The sequence below is a fragment of the Melospiza georgiana genome, chromosome 1 (assembly GCF_028018845.1).
Source record: "Melospiza georgiana isolate bMelGeo1 chromosome 1, bMelGeo1.pri, whole genome shotgun sequence".
In the NCBI taxonomy this organism is placed as follows: Eukaryota; Metazoa; Chordata; class Aves; order Passeriformes; family Passerellidae; genus Melospiza; species Melospiza georgiana.
The window spans coordinates 108410254-108436893 of NC_080430.1; the positions used below are offsets into that span (position 1 = coordinate 108410254).

General features: G+C 38.7%; 1 protein-coding gene across 1 annotated transcript in view; it reads right to left on the reverse strand.

Annotated features, from left to right (window-relative positions):
- The window catches only part of OSBPL1A (oxysterol binding protein like 1A), a 78169-nt gene that overhangs the window by 48951 nt on the left and 2578 nt on the right, over positions 1-26640 (reverse strand). The window contains exons 3-16 of the mRNA XM_058025766.1: positions 23256-23378; positions 18478-18563; positions 16473-16547; positions 15569-15680; positions 14353-14438; positions 10963-11107; positions 10160-10227; positions 10035-10079; positions 8572-8645; positions 8429-8492; positions 7399-7500; positions 5831-5953; positions 3993-4074; positions 1279-1385 (exon numbers count right to left, since the gene is read on the reverse strand). Coding sequence (XP_057881749.1) covers positions 1279-1385; positions 3993-4074; positions 5831-5953; positions 7399-7500; positions 8429-8492; positions 8572-8645; positions 10035-10079; positions 10160-10227; positions 10963-11107; positions 14353-14438; positions 15569-15680; positions 16473-16547; positions 18478-18563; positions 23256-23376 — 1290 coding nt within the window. The 5' untranslated portion in view covers positions 23377-23378. The remainder of the gene's footprint in view (positions 1-1278; positions 1386-3992; positions 4075-5830; positions 5954-7398; positions 7501-8428; positions 8493-8571; positions 8646-10034; positions 10080-10159; positions 10228-10962; positions 11108-14352; positions 14439-15568; positions 15681-16472; positions 16548-18477; positions 18564-23255; positions 23379-26640) is intronic.

Below are 26640 nucleotides of genomic sequence, written 5' to 3' on the forward strand. Positions count from 1 at the left end.
GCCTGCACTATATTTCTGAACTTAGTAGTTTGAAGTTTAAAACTACCAAGGAAAAAAAATTCTCCAGGATCACATCTTCTCCCTGTCATGACCAACTGATTTCACTAGCTATGGTGGAAAAACAAGTTCACACCTCAGCCTATCCCTCTGTGCCCAAATCCATGTGCTTCCAGATTAAAATAAGGTCTCTATTACACCTACAGAGACTATTCAAGTTCAAGTAAGGTGACATTACAATTTCACCATATGCTTTGCCATACACCACTCTGGAAAGCTATTTTAGTCTGGCTTGAAGCAAGATGCCAACACAATTAAGGAATACTAACTAACACTATACACCCACTGTTGTAACAATTTCCCCCTCATCCGCAAATGAAGCTGGCAACTTTAATATCAGACTTTCTTAAGGAAAAAACTCCATGTAAAAAAAAAAGCAATGGTTGTTTCACTCTGCTAGAACTTAAGTAAGTCTAAAAGACTCGTGACTGGAAACAAACGACTTGGAAAGGAATGAAAAAAAACCAAACCTAGACAATGGAGCCAGTGTTTGTAGCTCACTGTTAAATAACTGGAAGACAAGCAGCATCAACACAAACCTCATTCTGAAACACAGCTTACAGAGGACAGTAGAGTAAGAGCCTAACCCAGGGATTATAGTTACCACAGAATAGGAAGACAAGCTTATTCCATGGTACAAGGGTATCGTCAAGAAGGAAGAAAAATATCAGCTCTCCTGCTCTAGGAACTAGTGAATTTGACATATATTCCCAAATTGAAGTGTTTGCATGATGTTTAACACTATAGAAGACATTTGTTACTGGGAAAGCCAGAAGTTCAACAAATAGCATTTGCACACCCACTAAGCACATGGTCTGAAAAACAAATTCAGAAGCAATATTGTTCAACACTTCAGTTAGCTAGTAAAAACGAAAAAAAAAATCCAAAACCTAATTTTCTCAGTATTTTGACCTTCAAATCAGCAAAGCAACAGCTTTATTGAATTCAAACATTCAGTCTGAACATTGCAAGCAATAGCTTGTAACCAAAATGTCTCTTTTTTGAACACCCAAATACTAAGACATCCTTTTGCAAAGGCATATACCTAGTCTTTCTCTATAAGAATAAATTTTTGTCCCATTCAGTATGCAAAAGGACAGCTTATCAACAACATGGAGTGGTATGGGTTTGTGTATTTATTTTTGTAACAGGTAAACAGGCAACTAGACAAATATGCTAAGTTTTTAAACCCTTTATAGACCCAAGCAGCACAATACATACCCCTTCTTGCTTTGTGAACAGGTTAAGGCACTCAGCCAGAGCCTCACATGTTTCCTGGGATACTTCAGAGACCACATCAACTTTCTGCAGGAGGGGAGAAGATATTCCTGAAAGCACAAAAGTATTAGTAATGTTAGAAGGACATTGTAAATGTCAGGATTCTTTAAATTATTTATTCCTCTAAGTAATACAGACATAACATTCACATGTTACAGGAAGGCTGGTGCATTGCAAGATCTGTGGGAGGGTTTTTTTTGCATCCTTTCCCTGGTACTGGTATAAGAGGCACATGAATAGATTGAGTTTCTCTTTCAGCATGGTTTAGAAAGCAGAGGCAGTAAGCCATGGCAGCAGGACACTGGGAAAGGAACTAGCAACAATCTCCTTTTAACCACTTACTAGACTTTAAAGCTTCAGCTGACAGAATTTAAATAAAAAGGATTCTGCACTGGTTTACTATAAATAGAAGTGTAAAATTTAGATTATTTTTTGCCTTCTGCCATGTATTACATAGAAGAGAAAGAGCTTACCACAGTGCTCAGTGCAGCTGAAAATTTAGGTTTGAGAAAAATACATTGAATTGTAACTACAAGCACACTGAACAAGTGTGGGGGAAGGGGAAGGGGAAGACCTTATTTTCATGGACTCATGTGTAAGTAGCACAGCTTGTCATGTCACATCCTCACTTCTACGACCATTTAAAGAAGGAACTGCATGTCTAGAACCAGCAGGAAATCATAACTCAATCAGCTGGTAGAAATGATTGGAGTCAATCTGTGAAGTTTTCTGATGCGCAGCAATTCCTTGGAAATCAAGTAAGTAATTTTCTCAGGAAGCATAGTTGTTGCAATTAAAATAATTGCAACATTTAGTGCCTGCAGACTCCAGGATCAGTTGACACCATTTAGTAACCCAGGTGCTTCGAACTGATGTCACACCATTAAACATTAAGAGGTCCATCAGTGACAGTACCTGAGCTCATTTTTCAACTTATACTGCTTATGCAGGACAAGATACAGTACATTTCCACACACTAATTGTGGTCTCTGAACCAGAGCTCACCACTGACTCAAACTGACTCTTCCAGCAGCTGCTAAGAACAGCTAGTGCCTCTAGAAGGAGGGCAGCACACTAAGTGCAGGGGACATCTTTATTTGAAATATACAAGATGCATAAGTCTCAAAGATTCAGAAGGGCATGCCAAGTCCCTGGACTCAGAATAGCATGTTGAAACAAGGAGAGAATTTTAAATACCAGGTGCCAACATAGCCATTTTTATATTACTCAAACGATTTTAGGGAAAACGCCACACAGAAGGGTTTCTAACTCAGAAATTTGCATTCTTCTGGAGCCAGAGGATTCAAATACTTTAAAAATACCACAACAATGGGAGAACTAGAGCAGTTCTCTCTGCTGCAACCTACAGAAGTTGCACATGATTCCAGAAACAGTTCACTGACCTAGCAAGTTACAAACATCCCTTGGAAGGAAAATAGGAACTTATTACTGCTATTGGCCAAGACTAGTAGTTTCTAGGAATGGAATCTGCTTTTGCTTTACGATGGGTATTGGTTGTTTAAGTTGTGTATTTCCTTTAAAAAAATGTTTTTCTTCTTTAAAAAAGAACCTCACTTGTTCTACAGTCAGGGAAACTGCCTCTATAGCTACCAAAGGAAATTTATCCACCTTATAATTTTCAAACTGGGGGTTTTTGTGAAAAAATCTGTTTTACTGTAACAGTATTACAAAAGCTACACAATAAGTCATATACATTATGAAATGTCCCTTTGCCTTGTGAAATAAAAATATGGTAAAAATTCAGTTTATGAAAAAGACAGTGTAACATCACAGAGTAACTTACGCCATTGGCATGTGGAGAAAAAGCTGTATTTTCAGCCTTCTTTTGTAAAGACACAGGGATGGAATAACTTTTTAATTCTCAAAACTGGTATTCTACTACAGATTAGGGATCTGTATAGACAAGCAACTTGTTCTCTAATCTGAGCTACAAAATTTTAGCCACAATATATAACTAGGACTCAGGTCCAAAGGACCAACAATTCTTACAGAACTCCTTTGTGTGTTTAATACATGAACAACTTCTCTACATGTTTAAGGTATTTAATAAAACAAGTACAAATCTCTAGCATCTTGATGCCCATGATATATTTTAGCAGTTATGCTGCAAAAATTTAAGTACGTGTTAAGAATTATAACTTGAAATTAAACCTGAGAAGTTCAAATCTGGCATAAAAGTCATAGCAAAATCTGTGGAATATATCCCATCATATCATGCCTCCAGTTCTCTGTATAGTTTTGTGATTTCACTGCTCTTTGTACCTGTGAAGAGACACTTATGCACTACAATAAGCTACCAACCACAGATTTGGTTTTAAAAAAACCTTGAAAGCAGACCCACGTTATATTTTCATGATACTATTCAATAAGGACTATAGCTAGAGGCAGTTTCACTGCATTTACAGCTGCTAATAAAATTTCTTTCAATCAGCATACTTAGTTGTTTCTCCAAATCTGAAATCTTAATTGTTAACAATTACTGTAATGCTACTTTATTTGAATCTTTTTTCATGGGGAAAATTGTCCTCCATTTTCAAGCTCCTGAAAATTTGATTTTGGGGAAATAAAAGCATCCTGTTAAAAAGAGAAAATTAGTTGCTTGGTAACAAACTACATTTTAAATTAATCAGCTTTACCTTTTGTAGCATCCAAAGATTTAACCATTGCAAGGAAGTCTGAAACCTCTTTACTGAGTCTTTGTTGGCATGCTTGTGCTTTCTGAAAAAAATAAGGATAGCTACTTCAGAAGTACCTTGTTCTAAGGAAAGTGTATGTTTACTTTCTTTATTATAGTGAAATTTTAAAATTTGGACAGCCAAGAGACTGATATATTAAAACTGAAGCAAATTACTTAAACTACCTTCAAAGACACAAAAGCAAACAGAGTATTTATGAACATCTTATCACTGACTAGATTTTATTTAATTTAATGTAGCAAATCAACCCCAGTCAAAATTGTTCTATGTGCCACTTTTGCTATTCACCTAATTCTTTACTGAGCAGTTTAAAAATCTGGGAAGAGCAAGTACTTGCTCTTTGAGAAACTTAAGGACAAAATAAGCACATGCATAGGTTAACTGATAAATGGCAAGTATAGTGGCATGCAGAAACCAGCCCCAAGACCATATTTCAAGCCCGCATTCAAACCTGGAGACAGTTGTTATAAGACCATAGAATGGCTTGGGTTGGAAAGGACCTTAAAGATCATCTAGTTCCAGCCCCTGGCCATCCACACCTTCCACTAGCCCAGGCTGCTCAGAGCCCCATCCCACCTTGACCACTTCCAGGGAAGGGGCATCCACAGATTCTCTGGGGAAGCTGTTCTAGCACCTCACCATCCTCACAGTACAGAATTTCTCCCTAATATCTAAACGAAATCTCTCCTCTTCCCACTTATCCTATCACAACTACATCTAGTGTGTAATCACTACTACACAGTTGGCCTGTGTAAAAAGTCACTCCCCCTGTTTTACATAAGCCACCCTTAAGGCCACAGTGAGGTCTCTCTGAAGCCTTTGCTTCTCCAGCTCTCTAAGTCTGTCTTCAAAGGAGAGGTGTCTATTCATTCCTGGTGGTCACCTTTGCGTCCCTCCTCTGGACCTGCTCTAACATGTTCACATCTTTCTTGTGCTGAGGTCCCAGAGCTGGATGTAGCACTCCAGGTGGGGATCTCATGAAGGCAGAAGAGGGGGGCAGAATTGCCTTGCCCTACTGCAGCTCTGCTTTTGATGTGGCCCAGGATGCAGTTGGTCTTCTGGGCTTCAAGTGCACTGTTATCTATTAAATAATACCATCTTCTGTAGCCTGCTGGGGACTGCCAGTGCCAGTGATCCTCCCACCTCTGCTGTGCCATGAGCTACTTCATGTTCTTGTACCAAAAGGAATGGTACAAGTTGCTTGGAGTTTAGCCACATGAAGATTTTTGCACTGCAGCATCAACTTTCCATTAAAATAGAATGTTTTAGCAGTACATGTATAGCAAAAAGCAAGAACCACAGGCTGAATGCTAGAATTACCAAAGACTACTTAATCCCATTGCAGATATGAGCAGTCACTATTCAATGCATCTGATGTGATCTGGGGTGATAAAAGATCGTTTCTAAAACACTTCATTGCCTGTTCTGTAGAGGCAGAACTCGATGTGGGTTAGCTTTGGTGACACCGGGACTGGAGGATATCAAGTAGAGTACACAAGGCTCCCTCTCCTGGCTGAAACACTCAAGCAGCTTTCTATCTTACAGCAGTGCTGGCAAAAGTGAAATCACAGCTCTGTAGCTATGATAAACATGTCATCTTAACCACATAGCCTGAGCAGGAATACATGACAGCAAGCAGTGCAAACACAAGTAGCATTTATGCATCCATGGGTGGAATCATCACTTTTAGTCAAAGGTATATTGAAGTATTTTAACACAAAACAAGGCTAATCTGCAACTGCCCAGATGCATGAGCCAGGTAAGTATTCAGTACATACTTTTAGAGTGTCCTGTAGGTCTGTAACAGATACTGCATCATCTTCATCATCACTGCTCAGCTGTTCCTGTGTGCAGTAGTGAGTGCTATATGCAGAGTGGTCCTCTATTGCTTCTAGCCAACTCTGGAAAGGAAAAAACAGAGTTAATAAACATTTCAAAGGTCATCCCCAAAACAAAGTATCATGTAAGCAGAACAACAAAATTTTCTCTTTATATAAATAAGATAGTCATTAGTAAAATGAGACATCTCAATAGCCAAAATATGGTTTGCTAGAAAATGCAACATGTATTGTAGATGAAATACTCTGTGGGCAGAGTACCACAGACTTAACTTATTATTAACCCTTAAGCAAAAATGAAAACCATGCTTCAGTCTATTCAAGGTCACATTAAAAAATCTTATTAATTAAAGGACCATAGGGAACATATTTTGTATCTTTGGGTTTCTGTTCAGAGAGCAAGGTCCCTGTGACAAAGTCTGCTTTCTTATGTGAGACAAACTTTGTGCACAAAACCTCAAGCACTATCATAATTAAGAGGTAGATTCTTCTCCTGTTCATTGGATCACAGAGTGGCTGAGGCTGGCAGGGACCTCTGAAGGCCATCTAGTGCAACCCCTCTGCTCAAGAAGGCCCACCTAGAGCTGGTTGGGCAGGACATCCAACTGGCTTTTGAAAATCTTCAAGGACGGATATATCACAATTCCTGTGGGCCCCCTGTGCCAGGGCATGGCCACCCTCACACTTTATGTTCAGAGAGAAATCCCTGGGCTTCAGTTTGTGCCCATGGCCTCTGGTCCTGTCACCAGGCACCACTGAAAAGAGCCTGGCTCTGTCCCTCTTAGCACCTCTCCTCAGGCATTTACAAACATAGGCAAGCTTCCCTGAGTCTCCCCTTCTCCACACTGAGCAGTCCTAGCTCTCTCAGCTTTTCCTAGTAAAAGTGATGCTCTGATCCCTTCAATCACCTCCATGGCCCTTTGTTAGGTTCCCTTTAGTATGTTTGTATCTCTTTTGTTGTGAGAAGCCCAAAAATGGACACAGAACTCCAGCTGCCTCCACCCAAACTCCATCTCTAGTTAGTACACCTGCAGAAGCACAAGAGTGAATGTACTACAAATAGACCTAAAACTGTTTCAGAGGCACCTTTTGAGAAAATGCAGTTTATTAGATCATCTGGGAGTATGGTTAAGAGTAGACTGTACCATTAAGCATTCTTTCGTTTGGGATAATGAACTATGAAAGTGCAACAGAAGGAGGTTCCAATAGAAATTTACCACATGGAGAAGTGAATGAAGAACAGGAAGTTAGATAACAAGGCATAATGCAGGCACAGAGCTGGAAAACAAGGTAGCACTTATTTTAAAGAAGAAGTAATTACAATGGGCCAATTTTTTTTGCTGTTCAATCTGTAACCATGCTAAAAGATTTAATATCTGCAGCAATGCTACCAAGTTCTGATGATCAAAACATGAAATACGCTGCTGCTAATGCATCCAAGTAGTATGCAAATTATTCATTATGGAAGTTACTGTATTTTAATGCCTTTCATAAAGAGGCATTATTACCTCTCTTGTTTGAGAAGGAACGTTATTTTTAGGAATCTTGAAACGATGAACAGTGTCATCAAAACATCTGACAGAAAAGAAGCAACTGTCTGTTGATTTTACCTAGGGCAAAGTAGAGAAAAAACAAAATTAGTATAATGAATCAGTCAGAAAAAAAAAATAAAATAAGTGTATGCAAAGTATAAAATTATGCTTAACTCAGTAGTTTTTGCCTCAGCTTTGATCCAAGTAATTGTAACTTATAAAAACCTTGGTCAGAACAGTTTTCCAAAGTGCATCATTATTTCATTAATAGCAATACAGAGGTTCTTAAGGTTAAATATTATATTTGCATTTATTTGCACTACTTGATTCAGACAAAACCTCAGCAATGGTTCAAGATCACCAGTATTAAGGAATTTGTAGATACTGAAAAGCAAGTCACTTTTCCATACAATATGAGTGTGTTTATAAGTGCAGTTTAATAGAACTTGTGGTGCCAGACTATGATAGGGTAGTTATAGAAATATGGAAATTATCTTAAATGCATCTTTCTTAAACACTTCATCTTGCTGGGCATTATAAATGACACCTGGCATTTGTTTTCTCTGTTCACCCCTTCCAAAACAGATTCCCACAAGCACAACAGAAATCAGTAAAGTTTTCCAAATGTCACCTTTAACATTTTTTAGTCTTTCCACTGAGATCAGCTTAAGTTATGCAATCGGTCACAAGCAGCCAGGGACAGCTAAGGAGGAACTGGAGCTTTGGCTATTCCAGATCACATGCCTCAAACTGACCCATTCTGCTTTCAGGATACCTTGTGTGTCTAAATCTTCAATGCTTTAGAAAGCAGTGAAGGAGCTTTATGGCCACTTTACATAAAAGAACGCTTTGCTGGACAGGAACAAGCATTTCTTTCAACAGCACAAGCTTTCTCCCTATTTTATAACAAAGATCAGGTTACCAATCCAGTGGAAGTTTTCATTAATCAGGAATGAAATACAATGGAACATAAAAAAACAACTCAGTAGTTACAACACATTCCTACCGTGCAGACAGCTTGTGTTAGATGCTTGCACCCCTGACGATGATCATTATTCACAGCATCAGCTCTTTGAAAGAAGAAGAGATTTAGTGAAGAAGACAGGAATTATTTAAACTGCTGTTCAGAAATTTAATCACAGGACTTACTGTCTCCGATACCAGGAAAGCACTCCATGTTCTAGAACTATCCAGTAGAGTTTCCAACCAAAAAATCGTGAGCTCTAAAAGAGGAAAAAAAAAGGCTAGGTAAGCTCAACAGAATACTTTCAGTATAGACAGCTCAGTGTGCAGCTGCAGTGTGAGCTGCAGAACTGAGCTCTGGGTGCTAGGAGCCTGAGGCAAGAGACCATGAAGTGGCAATGACCCTGTGCTTAGCCGAAGCCACAGGGACTTTGTGGTGTCAGGAGCTGAGGACTTAGCATGAAGACTCCTGACTTTCACACACTTAGATTGCAAGGGCTGAAAACCCCAGGGGTTCCTTCGTTTGGGTACCTCCTCAGAGGCACTAGCCCAAGCTGCTATCTTGTTACTGCACAACGATTAAAGATCCAGACATCTGACACTGAGCTATAGGAAACCAAGGGTCAAGCTGGTAAGGAAACCTTGTCAGACTGAGTGTAGTGAGTTTAGGGAGCTAAGCTGGGCACTTGTCAACTCCCTGAAGCCACCAACTGCAAAGGGGCTTCAGTCCCAGCAATTAAAAATCTCTGGTGGAAGAAGTGTGATGGACAGAGTGACTCCTGCATGGTCAGGCAGAGAAGCTTCCTTAACACTTAAAATTAGTAAACATTACAAAAACCTTTTTGGTTCTGCATATCCTGATGATCACAGCAACTAGAGAGTATTTTACAAGTGCAGCACTACTCCTGTTTTTGGAACCACCTAAAGATAAAAGTTGAGCCTGCTATTCAGTAAGAACTGAAATATTAAAATGTTGTACTTTTTAATATTACAGGAATTGGTGGTCACCACACTATTTTATAAAATCAAATGAGAAACAAAACACATTGACATCTCCAGCTACAACATTTTATCTTTCTCAAGCTTTAGCACACAGTTCTTTTTTAAGAACAGTTCCTTATATTACAATTGTGATATAGGAAAATTTACACTGAAGAAATCTTTAAAGATTTCATTAAGCAACACAATTAAACATTCATGTAGACCTTAGATTCACTTGAGCAACACAGCAAATTGAGCTTTAAACTCTTTGAATGCCATCTTCCCACTAAGTTTTAAAATTTTCAGAAGATGATGGCAAAACATTAGTCACAGTTTCTTAAAGACAATGTATCAGTCAGAGATTATCAAAGTCATCTATTGAGGAAAGAAAAAGCTTTTTGCCCACACAAAAAGAACAATGCCTTATCACAGTGTAGCTTTGCCACAAAAATTACAAAGAAATAAAGATTTTAGTTACTGAGGTTAAGATCAGGGTACCACAAATCTGGTAGCTGCTCCACTCAGCCAGCCCATCTATACATATTAAACAAAATTACTATTAAGTACTACTCAAAAATTCTTTCACTCATCAGTTATCACTAAAATATAGAAAAAAGGACATACTTTGAAATCTTACAAGCTATTTTAGAAAGGGAAATAAGCCATACCTTCCACAGGAGACCTTCATATCGCCTCAGGGGTTTGTTGATAACCTGCATAGAAATTAAAGCTCATATAGTAACAGCTTCAACTAGACAGCCTTGGCATTTTAAATTGATACAAAAGTTCCTACCTTTCCAGTTTTACCTGCCAGTATCAGTTTCATTTCTGCACCTTGGGCTAGATCAAGGGGTGTCTGATCTGTTTAGTAACAAGACAAGGCATGAGAATTTAATGCAAATAAACTTAGATGTACTTTAAAATAATTTGACACTCATTACCCATCAGTTTGGCCTTCAAGCATCTGCACTTGTAATTGGGAACATCAACTCCTCAAGGGCAGAAGACTAAAAAAGGTATTGAACTTCAAGGCACTGCACTGCTTGTCAGAGTTCTACTAACCACAGAGAGCCCTATGCCCTTACAAATTTAAATTTGGTTTTAGCTTCCAGCTATAAAAACTAGTTTAGGACACTCACAAATACCAAGACAGAGGCATCTTTAAACAGAGGACAAGAACACAGTTTGCATAACATCTGCATCAAATTTTCCTCTTTGTGGTTTCATTAGAGACCTTCTTCTAAGGAGTGACTTTGTCTTGGGCACATTTTCAGTCTTGCTTTTTCTTTGTTACCTGTGTTCAGTGTTTAGCATCAAGAAAACAAAAGCCAGGCATATTTTACTGTTAAGACAGTCAGTAAACTTTCCAGAAATGTGCAAGCTTGGTCAATAAAAGCACATACAATAAGTATTTTGCTACAGTTCTCCTGCCTCTTGCAATTTAGCCACTGTTGGCCTTCCTTTATTAGTGACACAAAGCTTGTAAAGCACTCTAAGATTTTGCCTGAACGCTGTGTAATAAGTAACACAGCTTGCAGAAGATGTTGAATTCGTGTTTCCACTTAACATTTAACATACTTTTCATTTGGTACTCACCATTTTTATTTCTTATTTTAGGATCTGCTCCATTTTTTAGAAGTTTCAATGCACAGTGCTTATGAGCACGGTATGCTGCACAGTGCAAGGGCGTGTTCCCCATCTGATCTGTACAGTTGATATCAGGTGGCTTGCGCTTGTTTAACTGGAAAAAAACAAAGTTCTGGCTACTTATCAGTTTTCCCCCCTCTCCAGATGCCATATTCTCTCTTTTGAAAATTAGTTGTTCCTAACTAGGATGCTTCAGTGTAGATCTGGCAAGAAAGAGGGCATTTAGCAAGAGTTATGACAAGGGCAAGGAGTGCAACAATCAAACAAGACATTTAGCTAGAGCAAAGAACTTCAATGTTTTGCTTGCTATACCCCTTCCACCTCTGCTGCACAATATGGACACATTTTTCTGCTCAACTGCAGTGCCAGGGAAAATTGCACAGTACTGCAGTTCAGTCATTTATATGCTAGAAGGGCCCTGCCCAGCTCTACTGTCAAAAGTCTGCTGTTCTTCATAGAAGACTCCCAGGCACAGTGCAGAAGTTAGCACAGGCCAGTGCTAATCCAGAAAAAAATTGTGCAGCCCCCCTGTTTCAGAGAGTAAGAACTTTGTACTGAAGGGTGGCAGACCTGCCAGTCCCAATGCCAGATATCCTAGGCCATTTACAGCTTCTAAGATAGGCAATCTGTTATACAAACAGTTTTGCTGCATTCTTAAGTCTATTAAGATAAAAGTAGCTATACAACTAGGGAAAAAAAACAACCCAAATTGAGTTTTACTTGCACACAATATAAATGCTTTGAGAAACTGACCCCTTCAAAGAGAAGGGTCATGAAGCATGACACTGCTAACTACCTTAAAACACCACTACACTTCTACTCAAACATGTGGCTACTGGATGCTTACATGGGGGTTGGACTGAACGATCTGTAGAGGTCCCTTCCAACCCAAACCATTTCATGCACTACCAGCCTCTTAAGCTCACAAGCCAGATGGGAGTGCCTCACTAGAAAGGCTAAGTTACTGATAAGCAGTCTTAGGAGACCAGTCACCAGTGCATGACAACAACTTTTGAGAAACTCAGTTTAAGTACTCATATTAGGCATATGCTATCTTAGACAAAATTACAAAATAATAACAGAATTCTCATGGCCATAATTCAACAGCAACTACTTTATATGTACCTCAGAAGTAGTCCTATAAGGGATAAACTACTTATCCCTTATACAAGTTGTTGTTTACAGATCAACTAGTAAGAGAACAAAAGTCAAAAAGAGGGAGTTTGTGGAAGTGTACCCTCATTAACACTGTAGTCAAATACTTGCATTCCTGAGGATTCCTAAGCTTTAGCTCTTTCCAACCAGTTGCTTTACATTTACTTCCTCTTCTGACTTCTTGCCTCCATACCTTTTAAGCCACATGCCTGTGCTTTCAGCACCTTATGCCATGCTACAAGGGAATATTTGGAAGGAAGCTTCATGCATCAACTCATTCAGATAAAAATCTCTCCAGTCACTTCAGGAAATGTACAGTACATTTTTGAGAACTCACAGGAAGAACACACTGGCTTTGCCTCAAGTAGACTAAGGAGCCTGGGTTAAGATTCAGCTGCTGAAGATCTAACTTCTAGCAAATAACATGTTCTGGTGTTAGGTGTCACAGTAAAAGTAGATATAAGCAGGTAAAGTTCCATGAGCATCATAGTCTGCTAATAAAAACAATTTAGTAGGAGCAAAAATGCCTGAACAATCAGTAGGTAAAGTACAGTGAATTTTGGAGCTAAAGGACAGTTATGAAGAGCTACACAAATTCTGCCCAGAGGTATCAACCTAAGGGTAGGAAAGTCAAAGAGTAGGAAACCATAGAACTGTAAATGTATTCCAAGGAACACCTGTTAAGGATTGACTTAAAACTGACTCCAGGTCAAAAACATGAAAATATTATGAAAGGTTTTAAAAGTCAATATATAGCTGTCTTTATATATACACAGAGCTCAAAGATAGCAAATATAAAAAATAAAAGAAATATTTAAAAAATAAAAGAAATAGCAAAATTATTAAAAATAAATAAAAGAAATATTAAAAATATAAAAATATTTTAAAAAATAATATCACTTAGAAATTACAATGTTCACAGGGAGAATTACATGCTCCTGCATAGTAACATGCCACATGAAAGAAAGCAGAGTTTTTTAATGACAGATTTCTAGAAGGAGCCACTTTTTTCCCAATTTTATTTTCACATGAGCTTAAGGATTAGTCAGCAGATATGTAACAAGTATTAAAATTATCGGAATCAAGAACAGATCACTTATGTCAGTGTATTAATTACAATTAGTACAGTTGTGAAGTGTATTAATGCATTTTTTTAATGCATATTTTTCTACATCTTAGGTGCTGTGTACAGCTCTGGTTCTCTCTCCATTTCCAAGAGGACAGTACAAAATCTCCAAAAAAGAATTACAAGGATGACCAAAGATTTAACAAGGGTTTCCATGAAAGGAGCTAGAAAGACAAAGTGCTTTGGGCTATAAGAAAAAAAATTAGAGTGGTGAAAGTAAATTGCGAAGAGATGTTCACTTCTGGCTTCCAGGCAGAAAAATAAAGAAAATCAGAGATCTCAATATATGAATCTCACATTTGTGAATTTTGATGCCTGAAAAGGCATTACTAAAGGTGCTAAGTAGGTAAAAACCGCTCCATACTGCATGTCTTACTTCCAAGGACACTCTTCAGGACTTTCCAAAGTGTGAGTTCAAGCATTGGGACTCTGCTTCATAACCCAGCTGGATTTGGTCCTGAGCAACATGCTCTAGTTCATTCTGCTCTGCAAACAGGAGCTGGACTGAATCACATCAAGAGGCACCCTCCAGTCTTTCTGTGATCTACTTCTGCCACAGCCTTACCAGGCCATCATACGGTTCATCTGGGATTACTATGAGTGTGCACACACAAAAATTCAGTTATGAACTCCTGCTCAGCACGAAACTGGGCTGGGCAGACAACTGTCCATTAAAAACTACAATGGATGCTAATGAGAAAGAGCTTATTTTCAAGATTAAAGACAGGCCACACTGTGGTGAAAATCTAGACATCCATGACATTAAAGTATCCACAATAACATACTAAGCTTATCTCAGCAGACCATGAACCATTACACTGATGTTTACAACTAACAAGCTAACTCTATCTAAAGGATTTAAAGCATGAAAGAAGTTGAAAACTGTTGGTTTTGCAACCTCCAACAAAGAGGAAAATCCTTGAGGGTTCAGCGCCTTACCAATATAACACAGGGCACAGCACTAATATTCCATAGTCACAGCCTTTGAAATGCAAAGCACAAAGTTATATTTTGTTACATCAGCATAATGGATTGAATCACTTGACTTGAATTCTTACCAAGGCAGTCAGTTTCCCTGTTTCCCCCTCTCTTGCTGCTCCTAAGAGGAGTTCTTCCAGTTTTCTTTCTTGTGTCCTTTCCACTGCTAAAAAAAAAAAAAAAAAAAAAAAAAAAAAAAAAGTCATTCTCAGTAAAGTACATATGAAGTACAGCATTCAAACAAGTATAGCAAAACAAGCCTAGAGAAGCAAATGTTTCCAGTATTATTTAATTGGGACAGGTATAAATAGAATATTTACTCAGAAACATCTGTGACAGAGAAAAAATATGTTCAAAGCACATAAACTCTGATAAGATGTGCAAGTTTGTATACACATACAAATATATATTACTATTATTTCAATACTTAGAATCAAGCCCACTCCCTGCAGAAGGGAAAATGGGAACAATGCAACACCCTCATCTCAGATCTTCCCTATGTATTTTTCAGCTTCTCTTCTGCTCTTATCATCCTACCAAAATTTTATTCTTCTCTAATGATTCAGCAGATGAGCAGTGGAAATGAGTTATTTGTGCATTTGCACATAGAATCAGAAGAAAGATCACTTCATATATGCAGTCTGTGGTAGTGGACACAGAGCTCCATCAGTATTTAAGAGTATTACATAGTAATACCAGGAAGCAAAAAATTTCTGAGAGTTTTTGAACTCTCCGAAATTATAATCAGTGAACTAGATTAGTATTTGGACACCATCTGCCTCATCTCTGACACCTGTGAGGCCATGGAGGAAACAAGGGGGAAATGCTTTTATTTTTTATGCCTTTTGACACAATGTCTAAGACTGCAATAGCAAGTCCTAAATCTGATCCATAACTGGGTCACCTTTGCAAACTGTTGGGAATTTTGCTCTCTAATGATTTGTTTGACACAAAGTCACTTACTGTTCTTGACTTGACTTTTGTCTCTTCCAGGGAGCCAAGGCTTTGACTGCCCACATACCACTCAAATCTGTAGCAAGGACTATCCCAGCAGGACTGAAATAGTAACCTAAATAATGCTATTTGTATTCATAATACTTAACTCTCGAGTCCCAAAAAAACCCCACTTGTCAGTACTGCAGACAAGAACCAAAAACTATGACTGTTTTCTTTCTAATAACCAAATTTAAAAAGAAAATTCAACTGAGCTTCTGTAACTTGCAGGAAAAATAGCAGCTTTTAGAATGCACACATGTTAAAAAAAACCCAAAACAAACTTTGACCTATTAAAGTTACCTTCCAACATATTCCTTATGTCTTTGTCATAGGTAACTTCTTTTGCAGTCTCTCCACTGCCGTTAACAATAGAAGGATCAGCATTATGCTTCAAGAGTAACATCACCACCTCCTGAAAAACAATTTGAAAACCACTGCTTATCTGTCTGTGTAACTGCAAGGCCACAATCAAGCTTTCCAGCTATTGACATGCTGTAAAATGAGCTTTGCAACCAACAGCTTCTCACCACTGCTGGTTTCTTATGAAAACAGGAAGGGATGTTTTAGAGAGATTGAAGAGTGAGACTGACTGCAACATTTTCTCTCCCATCAGTCAGGCTGAACCAACAGGAGGTAAAGCTGAACAGATGACCCTGAAAAGCTGGTGTACCCTGAAAAGTGGTGTGAATGCTGACTTGGACAGATAAAAATGGTACAACTGGCTTTTTTGACAAAACAGTAAGTAGTCACTCCTGAAGGGCCAAGATGTTATCCATCTGTATTCCATAGTTTTGGAATGATGTATTCCAAGATGTATTCCATAGTTTTGGAATGATGGTGGCCATGGTGGGGGAAATCAAACTAGTGTAACATTACACAGGCACATAAAAAGCTCTTTAGTTCTAATTAACTATGAAGAAACAGCTCTTCCAAACACCAAATGGGCCTGTGTGTCCTAATTTAAGAGATTTCTTTCCCCTCCAGAAGCTACTAAGATTAAAACAATATGGTTTCTCTCTGTGGGTTTTTGTTTTGTACAGTTATGCAAGCTAGGCAATGTGCCTAATCCTTCTGAACACGCTGTACCAAAACAGACAATAAGTCATTTTTAGACCCTGTAAAAACATCTTTTTGAAGTGATCTTATTGCTAGCACTTTCTTAATAATTCTACAAGTGAGGCTTAAAAAAGGCACCATACTTTACCTTACGGCCCGTGAAAGCTGCACGATGGAGCGGAGTGTCCCCCATGTCATTCAGCACATTCACATCTGCACCTGCCTAAACAGCAAGACCAACAGACATCTGAATATCCTTCCAACAAGAACTACATGGCTATTTCCTCTCCTTGGGAGGAAGGGGAGACAGGACACTAATGCAGACCTAGTGGCAAATCAGATCAGAACTGTAATACAGTTATTCTGGAAACAAGGATAAAGTATGTATCTAAGATCCATGGCCAACATTCTCTCAACTGCTTCAAAAAGGAAAAGCCCCCTGCATTTTTCCAGGAATATCTAACACTTTTAAGAAGAGAGTATACGGAAAGTAAGTTTAAAACAAGGTGTGGGTGCTGTTATTGTCTTGTTTTTGTTTGGCTTGGGTTGTTTGGGATTTTGTAGGTCTTCCTGTTACATCTCCCTTCCTTTTGTCACACACTTTCTCCATCCCATGCCTTTTATCTGAAAGGAGGAGTGTTTGCCACACTGCACAGGCACTCTTCCAAGAAACCAAGAAATCCTATCCTTCTTTCATTAAGTATTTCTTCTACACCACTCTACCTAACCTCTCAAAGGGTCAAAGAGAGGGCAGGGCATACTTAACTTCATCACATATGCTCAGATCACATGATTTAGCCAGGTCATTGCTGCCTGCCTCAACTGATGAACCTGACTAGTTCCAAAACTCTGTTTCTGATAATGCCTCCTTCACTTGCTCTTTGCACAGGTACATACACACTTATACTTGCCTAGCTTTCAGAAGTGCACAGACTCACTTATTTCTCACTTTGTTCTTTAAATAGTACCCTTTCAAGAGCCCTATCAAAAGAACTAAAAGTATTTGTACTTCTATACTCTATACTCTTCCAACTCTTCAGGCTGGATGCTTGATAAATGCATAAATCAAGTGATAAAACTTTACCTTCTGCTTTAAATAACCCGCTTGAATTGAAAATGGCTTTATTTACTAAGCAAGTGTATAGGCTAGAGAAGAATTTCTCAAAGAAATCTCAAATTTGTTTCCTCCTTTAAAGTCTGGACTATGCTGGCAGCTTTTATTCTTAATGAAAATCAAGTTTACATTAGCTTTGCACTTGAGCCTGTTTATCACACTGCTGCCATCCAGCAAAATCTTTCAAATATTAAAGAGGGTCTAATATAGTTAAGGTTGGTTGAAGCTACCCTGAGAGCAAAAACAAAAAACAATTCGGTCAGAAACCACATAGTCACTTCATTTGCAGTTGTTATGCAAATAGAAACACATAAATTTTGATAACACAAGTCCATAGCTTCAAAATTCACCATGCAGTTCATTATTTCAAAGACGTTAGAAAGAAATAATGAGTCCAACTGTATTAGCCTGTGCCTGAAAGAAACACATACAGGCTATTTTGCACAAAATTCTGTGCATATTTCTATGCACAATATAAAATTAGATAAATCAGCATTTTTTTGTATTTGAGACACTTTAAGCTTTTCTACAGCTTGGTAACTGAAATTGCCTAAACTTAAGCACTTTATGTCCAACAGTAAACAAATCAAACTGTTGAAGTAATTGCATTACTAGTATCACATGCTGTGATATATTATATTCCACTATCATATGGTGTGATATATGTATTATACACAGATATCCAGTAAGCTTCAAAAAACCTGAGCTTTCATGAGTGCTCACCTATATATTGCACATCTTTGGCTCCAACATGCAGACAGTTACACTCCAAGAGAAAACCAGCCAAGTACCAATAATTGTAAAATCTGATCAGAGTAAGGGCCAGTATGCTACTGTATAGACTTCCACTGTCACTATTTTGGGTCCTTCTAAACCAGGCCTATCTTAATGCCACAACAATCAGTTATGTCTATGCTTCATGTAGATAAACTGTAGGAGTGCCTCTGCCTCTCTGCAAAGCCTCTTTTCTTCTATCACAAAAACCTGAAGAAACACTAACTGCTTCTAGCACTTCACAGAGAGGAAAACAAATATATACCTTCAGCAAATCCTCTACCACAACAGCATGTCCAAAGTAGCAAGCAAGGTGAAGAGGTGTCCAACCCATATTAGACTTACTTCTGCCTAAAAGACAAAACAGGAAAATTAAGTTTTGATCACACAGTACAAAAGAGATACTGTCATGTGCTTGGAGGTTGTCATGGATGACCATTTTTCACAGCAGCAGAGGAACAAAGAGGCTGGAATCATCCATACTACTCATTATTTAAATTACTAAATCAGGAGGCTGTTTGAGAAAGCTGGTTTCAAATCTAAAAAAAAAAAATCAAAACAAAGCACCAAAAAAAACCACTAAACCTTAACAAATCCAACAAAATCAACTCCAAAAAACCCAAACAAAAAAACCCACAACCTTTTGAAAGGGAAAAGTTATGTCATCTGACTGAGAATAAAACTTTTCTTTGCACGTAACACCTTTCAATACTAGCAAGTAGCTTCAGTTACTTTTATTCTTTATTCACTATGAAAATCGCACATGCAAGCACATTTTTCTCTTGTTTTTCAAAAAACTCTTTGGTTTACACAATTTTATTTTCTTCACATAAATGAGAGGTAAGACAACCCATCTTTCAAACAAAGGATTCAAAATAAAATAGGTGGAATGATCTAATGTGGAGGGTTTTGTTAGTTTTTTTTGTTGCCTTGTGCTTTACTCAGTTCTGATAAAGACAGCCTCACTAAGTAATGTGCTTTGAAATCTTTATGCACAGTGAAACTCATTTATCATCTACAACTCCAAGTTGCAGAATGATAAAGCACAGACAAAAAGCAGGCACAGAAATGAACATGTAAAGGAAAATATGATTTATGCTTTAAAGAGCATTTAAAACATGACCTGGAACACTGGCTGAATGAAATTCAACAATTCCCCTACAATCATTTCTTTTAAAAGCAAGATATTAAAGCATTAAAGATTACTCAGGTTAACAACTCACTTTACTTTCCAACTGCAACACTCAACTATATTAAGCAAAAGAAACCTGTATCTTGCTTTTAACTAAGCAATACACCCACAGCATTACAGTGTCACCTAAAAGCTATCATTTTGTACTTGGAAGAAAAATGAAAATAAGGCAGTAGAAATTGTTTTTAAATCATTGCCACCATTAAGTTTTCCCCTGTCACATAAACTCAAGTACTGAGGCATGGAACACGCACAAGATAAGTTTGCCCTGAGAAAACAAGCCACAAGCACAAGGAAAATAAACTCTTCATCTTGAAAGTTCATCATCTCTCTTGCTCTCATATTAAAAATTAACATTAGAACACAGTTCAGAGCTGAAATATTTTCCCATTTCTTATAACTGTTTCCAGATAACATTCCCACCCTTTATTGACAATTTCTTTTGTAATTTGATTCTCTTTCTTCTCAACTCTTGTTGTTTCCAATCCCAGATTTAGATCTTTCCCTCATTACAGTTTGGCCTACACCAGACCTCCTACCCTACGTTACTGATGGGCCAAAGTACCACAAAAAATATATCCTGTGTGGACCACTAACTCTGGGGGGGATAGTTATGTTGGATAACATACTAAATGGACATCACTCATCCCTCAGTCCAGTAGGGAGTAATGTTCATTCAAAGACTACAAAAGAGATCTGAGTTGCAGTGAATTCATACAATTAGGTCAAAACATTTATTAGTTAACAGCACTGATAAGGCAGTGATGCGGCCAAGGAATTCAGTCATGAAAAAAAATAACCAGGAATCTGTCCAGATTTATAGTTCTTACTGAATAAATTAAGAACAGGCCCTTGTTCTGCATCCACTTTGAATGTCTGCATTTCTGATGTCAGCTGACCATTTATTTCTTAAGCTTTTGAGGTGCTACTTCTCTTCAAAGTGACCACAAGTGTTTATACTTTATTATTATTTTAAACCATGACAGCATTACACGAGGGAGAATGCAAGGATAGAAAAGGAGAAATTATGTAATTCCAACAAAAACCATAATTCCTTTCCCTCTTACACACAGCTCTTTGGTTTAATGCCACTTAACTCTAAGCGCTAAGTGTTACCATTTGCTTAGAGAATGGAGACAAGGTAGGCAGCCATTTTCCAGCTGTGGACTGCTAGGCCACGGTGCAGTGATTCAAATGTTAATTTTGCCATAACACACTACTGACCATTACCCGTACCTTATGGAGTTTTTACATTGCAAATTCCTAGATACTCTGTTTCCTTGTATTTAAGAAGAATGAGCCAACAAGAGATGGCCTTAGAAAACACAATTATTTTGGATGAAACCTGGCTTTGGTACTGTTTCAATGTAGATTCCTTCTTTCTAAAACAGTGAACTGAGGAACCCAAAAAGAGAAGTTCAGATAATTTGGCTGAATTTCCCTCAAGCAAATCCTGCTTATCTGCAAGCACTGACTGGGAAGAATATAGTCACAGCTGAGCAAGTACAGGAAGCCTAAATTTAATTTTCTCTTCCTTCACTTTGGTAGAAATTGTGATGTTTAGGGTCACTGTTGTCAGACTTGACACTTATGAAGGTACAGCACACACAGCCTCAGATGTAGGTCCCCTCTGAAAAGACAAGGAGAAGATGTCAGACAGGCTTTGACACCCAGTCACACCAACCTGTCAAACTTAGGGCTAAGAAGGCATATCCTGCAGGAAGTTTGCACCTGCAGTGCAGCCTCCCACCTGCTCCAGAAGCACTTTATTCCAAGCCAAGTGGCACTGCTGTATCAGAAATCCTGAAGGAACTATTACTACCGCAGTGAAGACATTCTCTATACCCTGACTTTCTAGGGACATCTATTATCCAAGGTAATGACAGAAGCACGAGAGGCTGTCAGGAAGAGAAGATAGTTACAGTCTACAGTGTGTACTTTAGTAATTGCATAACAACCTGATGATTAACTATCTGGTGATACCCAACAGATCAGAACTTGTAGCAAAACATAGTGGTTTAGCTAGTAAGGAGGCAGAATGCCAGGGCCAGTTATACAGCAAAGGCTGTTTGGCCTGAATTTGTCTTAGACTGTTTCCAATGGAACACTTCATGAGAGCAAAGTGAAACAAGTCAGTCTCTGAAAAATGACTGCAGAGAAATAGAGATTTACCTCTGAAGTTTCACACAACTAGAGCACTCCTCCCAGATAACACTAATTACACTTCTGTGTCCTCAGATATTTAGAAGAATTGAAACTTCAAAAGCAGAGATTTCACAGTGAACAAAATCCATATTTGGAACTAGTTTAGGTTAAATATAATATCACAAGCACATTCCCTCTAGCTTCCTAGACCTCCTATTAGCAAGCAAGCATTAACCAGCTGGCATGTACTTCTAAACTAGAAAAACAGCTAAGCACCACCTTTCACTTCATTACCTGACTCTCTCCTATGCTGCAGACTTTCTGACCATTTGCTTGATATAACAGACAACAGAGTAAGCCATTTCATTAAGCTTTCTTGACTTCAGATTATGTGTAAGAACACATCAGAGAAAGTCTGAAACCTCTTCTAAGCACAAGAGACTTCAGGAACTTATTTATGGGCACTGATGCATGAATCTTAAGGTACTTTTATTCCAATTGTTTTGGCACTACACATACTGAATATTTACCAAGGATATACTTCTGAGGGTGGAAGACTTCAGCTTCAAAGTATGTTTGGTTCCCCTTTAAATTATGAACTAGCTCCCCAAAGATGAAGTAGAAAGAGCTTGGGTTTCATAACTTCTTTTCTGAGGTGAGCACATTAACCATTGAGAAAGCACAAACATGGCTGAGTAGTCAAACAAAACGATAAGTAAGCTAATGATTAAGAATGAGACTTGGGAAAGGGATAGAGCTTGTTCAGGTAATAGGAATCACTGCCCCTTAGGGCAAAGTGTTCCCTTCTGTTATGGTTGAGAGGAAGCTCAGTGGATCTCTTCCCTCTCCCTCTGCAGCACTTTCCTCTCAGTGCTGCTAAACAGTTAATTGACAAACAATGGAATACCAGCCTGGGTAGAAAGGGTGACATTCACACCCACACCTTGGAAGCAACCAGAAACATACTTGTGTAAATAAAAAGAAATATAAAACTCCTAAAATAACAAAGAAGTAAGGTAGTCTGCTAGCAAGCTTGCAAATCTAGTCCCAGTTTGAAGTTTTAATGCACAGCAAGCAAGCTGCTCAGCTACACCACTGTTAGCTGCACACGAGCAAAACTTCAGCGAAGGCCAAAGACCCAGATGAAGAGCAGTCTTAGTTTCTTTCCCAAGTAACCTAGTATTCTACCAGAATTAAGATATAAACATTTTTACAAGTGGCAAGAAATGTAACAGTTCTACTGTGTGCTAACAAAATATGGGCCTAAAAAACCCCAAAATAATAAACCCCTACACTTAGCAGAGCACAAATGACAGACCTGATCTAATATTCTCTGCAGCTCTGATGAAAGCTACTTACCTTCCTGAACAATCCCCAGGCACCACAATCTGTTTTGTTTAGTATTCTAAAGCTTCAAAGTTGCCATAGGCATGAACACAGGCAAAAAGAGGTACTGATTCTTTGTCTTGTTGACACTTGCAGTGTCTATGAATTTGCTGAGTTTTTCTGTACACTGCAACTATCCATACTCTTTTATTATTATCTCTCCCCTAAGCAAATATGCCCAACAGTGTAAAAGTTGTTGAAGTAGGTTTTTTATTACTCTACTGGGCACTCCAAAGAAAGCAAGATTATACTACCACTATCAGTTTCACTACATGTGACTTCAACAGCAAGATTACAAACACTTGAGGAAGGCTACTAACCTTTACAGTTGATATCAAAGCTTACTTCTCCTTTGTCCAAGGTATCCAACAGCTGTTTAACTTCTTCAGCATTTCCATTTCTAGCATCATGGAGAAGCTGCTGTTCTGCTTCTGTAGTCATCTCTGATAAAATACACAAAAGAGGAGATTTTGCAATTGGTTCTACTGCTGTAAGTTATGGCTTAAAATTACATCACTTTTAGCTGGTATTTAACACTAACCCTGGTATGAGAAAGATAACTATTCTCTCTGTGGCACACACTTAATGCCCAAGTTGTTGCAACAGCCCAGCACTCAGGCTACTAAGAAGCATTAAAATTCCCCATACAAAGCAGTTAAATAACCAAATACCCATATTTTGTTGCTTCTCTTGTTTTCTAGGTTCTAAGGGTGGCTTGGGAGTTGAAACTCTATGCCACAAACAAGGCAAGCTTTGCTACAAGCATAACCAGTAAGCATTTGCTTTTTCCTTACAAGGCTTTCACCCTTATCCCTTCATGTATCCAAAAGCAACAGGAGTGAAAAAAAGAGAAAATTAACTATGTACATCCATTAACCCAAGTATTACCTGAGAATTAATTGACAATTATTTTGGCTGCCAGCCCTGAGGAACAGAATGTCTTTGCATGGAGATGTCAGATACACATCAGTGATTAGTACTATCATCTCTTGAGCCCGGGTATCTGAGGCCCTGCAATCTTCACTTGAAGGGGAATGGGGGACTCAGACGTCTAACTTCATAGATTTGACTTTATCTTTAAGAAACACAATAGTACAGTACAAGGAAGTTAAAACACAACTCTAAAAGATCACTAATTAATTCTAATCCTACCATTGCACTTGAACTGCAAAGGGAAAAAAAGGCATTTATGTCTTCCAAAGAAGGGAGAAAACAAAACCTTTTAACATGACTATTTTACAGCTCTCTACTAGATGGGGAGCCTTAGATCTTTGGGTAAGCAATACTGCTATTTACCAGGTCTGTTAAAGAATACTGTTCCTAAGTGATGTCTTAACCAATCTTTTCCCACTCTGAAACCACAATCTGAAGTTGGTTTGACTTTTTTTTTTTTTTTTTTTTTAATGCTATTATAACAGCTACCAATTGTATGAAGCTTAACAAGTACAAGTGCTGGACTTTGCATCTGGGACAGAGCAATGAGATGCCAGAGAGTACCAGTGCAGAAAGGGACCTGGGGTGGGTCCTGGTTGATGGCAAGTTGAACACAAGTCAGCAGTGCCCTGGCAGCCAGGAGGGCCAACTGTGTGCTGGGGGCATCAAGCGCAGCATTGCCAGCCAGGCACGGGAGGGGATTGTCCTGCTCTGCTCTGCACTGGGACAGCCTCACCTCCAGTGCTGAGGACAGTTTTGGGCACCACAAGAGAAAAAAGGAATTAAGCTATTAGAGAGTGTCCAAAGGAGAGCAATGAAGATGGTGAAATATCTGGAGGGGAAGCTTTATGAAGGGAGGCTGTGGTCATTTGGTTTGCTCAGTCTGAAGGAGACTGAAGAGAGACCTCATTGCAGTCTTCCACATTCCTATGGGGGAAAGCAGAGGAGCAGGCACCAATCTTTTCACTCTTGTGTCCAGTGACAGGACTTGGGGAAGAAGCACAAAGCTGAGTCAGGGGAGATTTAAGTTGGGTATCAAGAAAGTTTTTCACCCAGAGAGTGGCTGAGCACTGGAGTTGGCTCCCCAGAAAAGCAGACACAGCACTAAACCTGACAGTTCAAGAAGTCAAGAAGACAATGCTCTCAGCACATGGTGTGACTCATGGGGCATCCTGCAAAGCACCAGGACCTGGACTCAGTGATCCTGATGGGTCCCTTCCAACTCAGCTTATTCTATGATTCAACCAGACCTAGATACAGCATTTCCCTATTTAAATACACTGCTTTTAAGTGGTGTCAAGAAACTATGTTAAAAACAGCTTCAAAAGACTGTGCTGCTATAGACAATTTATTGCTGTTCATATCATAGGAAAACAAGAGACCCTGTCCAAATTTAATGTCTCCAGTTTAGTATATTCAGACACACTAGGTTTACCAGGTCCTGCAGTCAGTTAATGATTACTGGCCTCACATAGGTAGCTTTCCTATACTAGCAGAGGTTTCGAATGGTCCCACAAACTGTTTACACTCTGCTGTTCTGGACAGGCAGCTTGATTGCACCACACACACTCACAGCTTAAATAGATGCAGGGAGCTCTTTGACTATGGTAAGATAAGAAGCCACTCAGCAAGAAAAGAGACAGTGAGAACACTGGGTAAGGAACAAAAAGCCTGTAACAGTGGCAGATCCTGCAATATTCAAGGCTGAGGCAGAAATTAGAACAGGACAGACTGCCAAAGAGCTAACAACACAGCAAAAAGGTTTCTCTACCTTTTCCTCAATCAGCAAAGGCAGAGAGACGCTGTTTCCAAAGAATTTCACAAAGACTAAGCAAGCCCTTTCTAGCATATTTCAGAAGAACAGACTGGATCAGTCACCTGCAATCTATCACAGACACAGGATACAAATGCCTTCTCCAGAAGCAGTTAGTCAGCACTCTCGTTCATGCATGCTTTTCAGTTCCACCAGAAAACAAAACAAAACAGTACTAGTTCTTCTAGCAGTCCTTAAAGCCCTGAAGCTACTTTCTCCTTTAAACAGCAATCTATCCACTTGTGGAGGCAACACAGCACAGGTTATTGTTACTGGGGCAGGTATAATTTTCCTCTGTGAATCAGTTCTAGCAGTGTCTAGAGAATGATCAAAATCATGTATGTTAATGTACTATCAGCCTGTAATACTATCTCTGAAGCTGAGTGATACAGTTTCAGCGGGACACAGAATGCAGCACTGAGAATCACACAAACCAAAGATAAGAGGACAGTTACACTCATTTTGCTGGCTTCTGCTAGCCATCATTGGGGAGAAGGGGGGGGGAAGAAAAAAAGCAAAGCCCATCGTTCATTTTCACCCCCTCCCAGACAGTATTGCTTTAGCCATGTCTCAGATGAGAAACCCCTGTATCGTTTGTCAACATCCCACATACTCAGCAGGTACGAATAGCAATGCATTTTCAACGCATTAACAACCTGCTGTTTCCATTTGATATTGACGAGAAGGAAGAAAAGACTGTTTGGGAAAGAAACCAAGACGCTGATTCAAACAAACAACTCTTGCATGCACAGCAAAGCCTGTTATGTGCATGAGCAGAATCTTAAACAGATCAAAATACACAGAAAGTTCAACCACTATATAAAATAACTTGCTTAGTTTTTCTACCACCGAATAGTTGTAAGGTTAAAATCACTGATTTGTTAAAAAGACACTGATTTGTCTTAAAGCAAACATTAGCAATAGAGTAATATGCATAGTAACATGGACTGCCTGCTTCA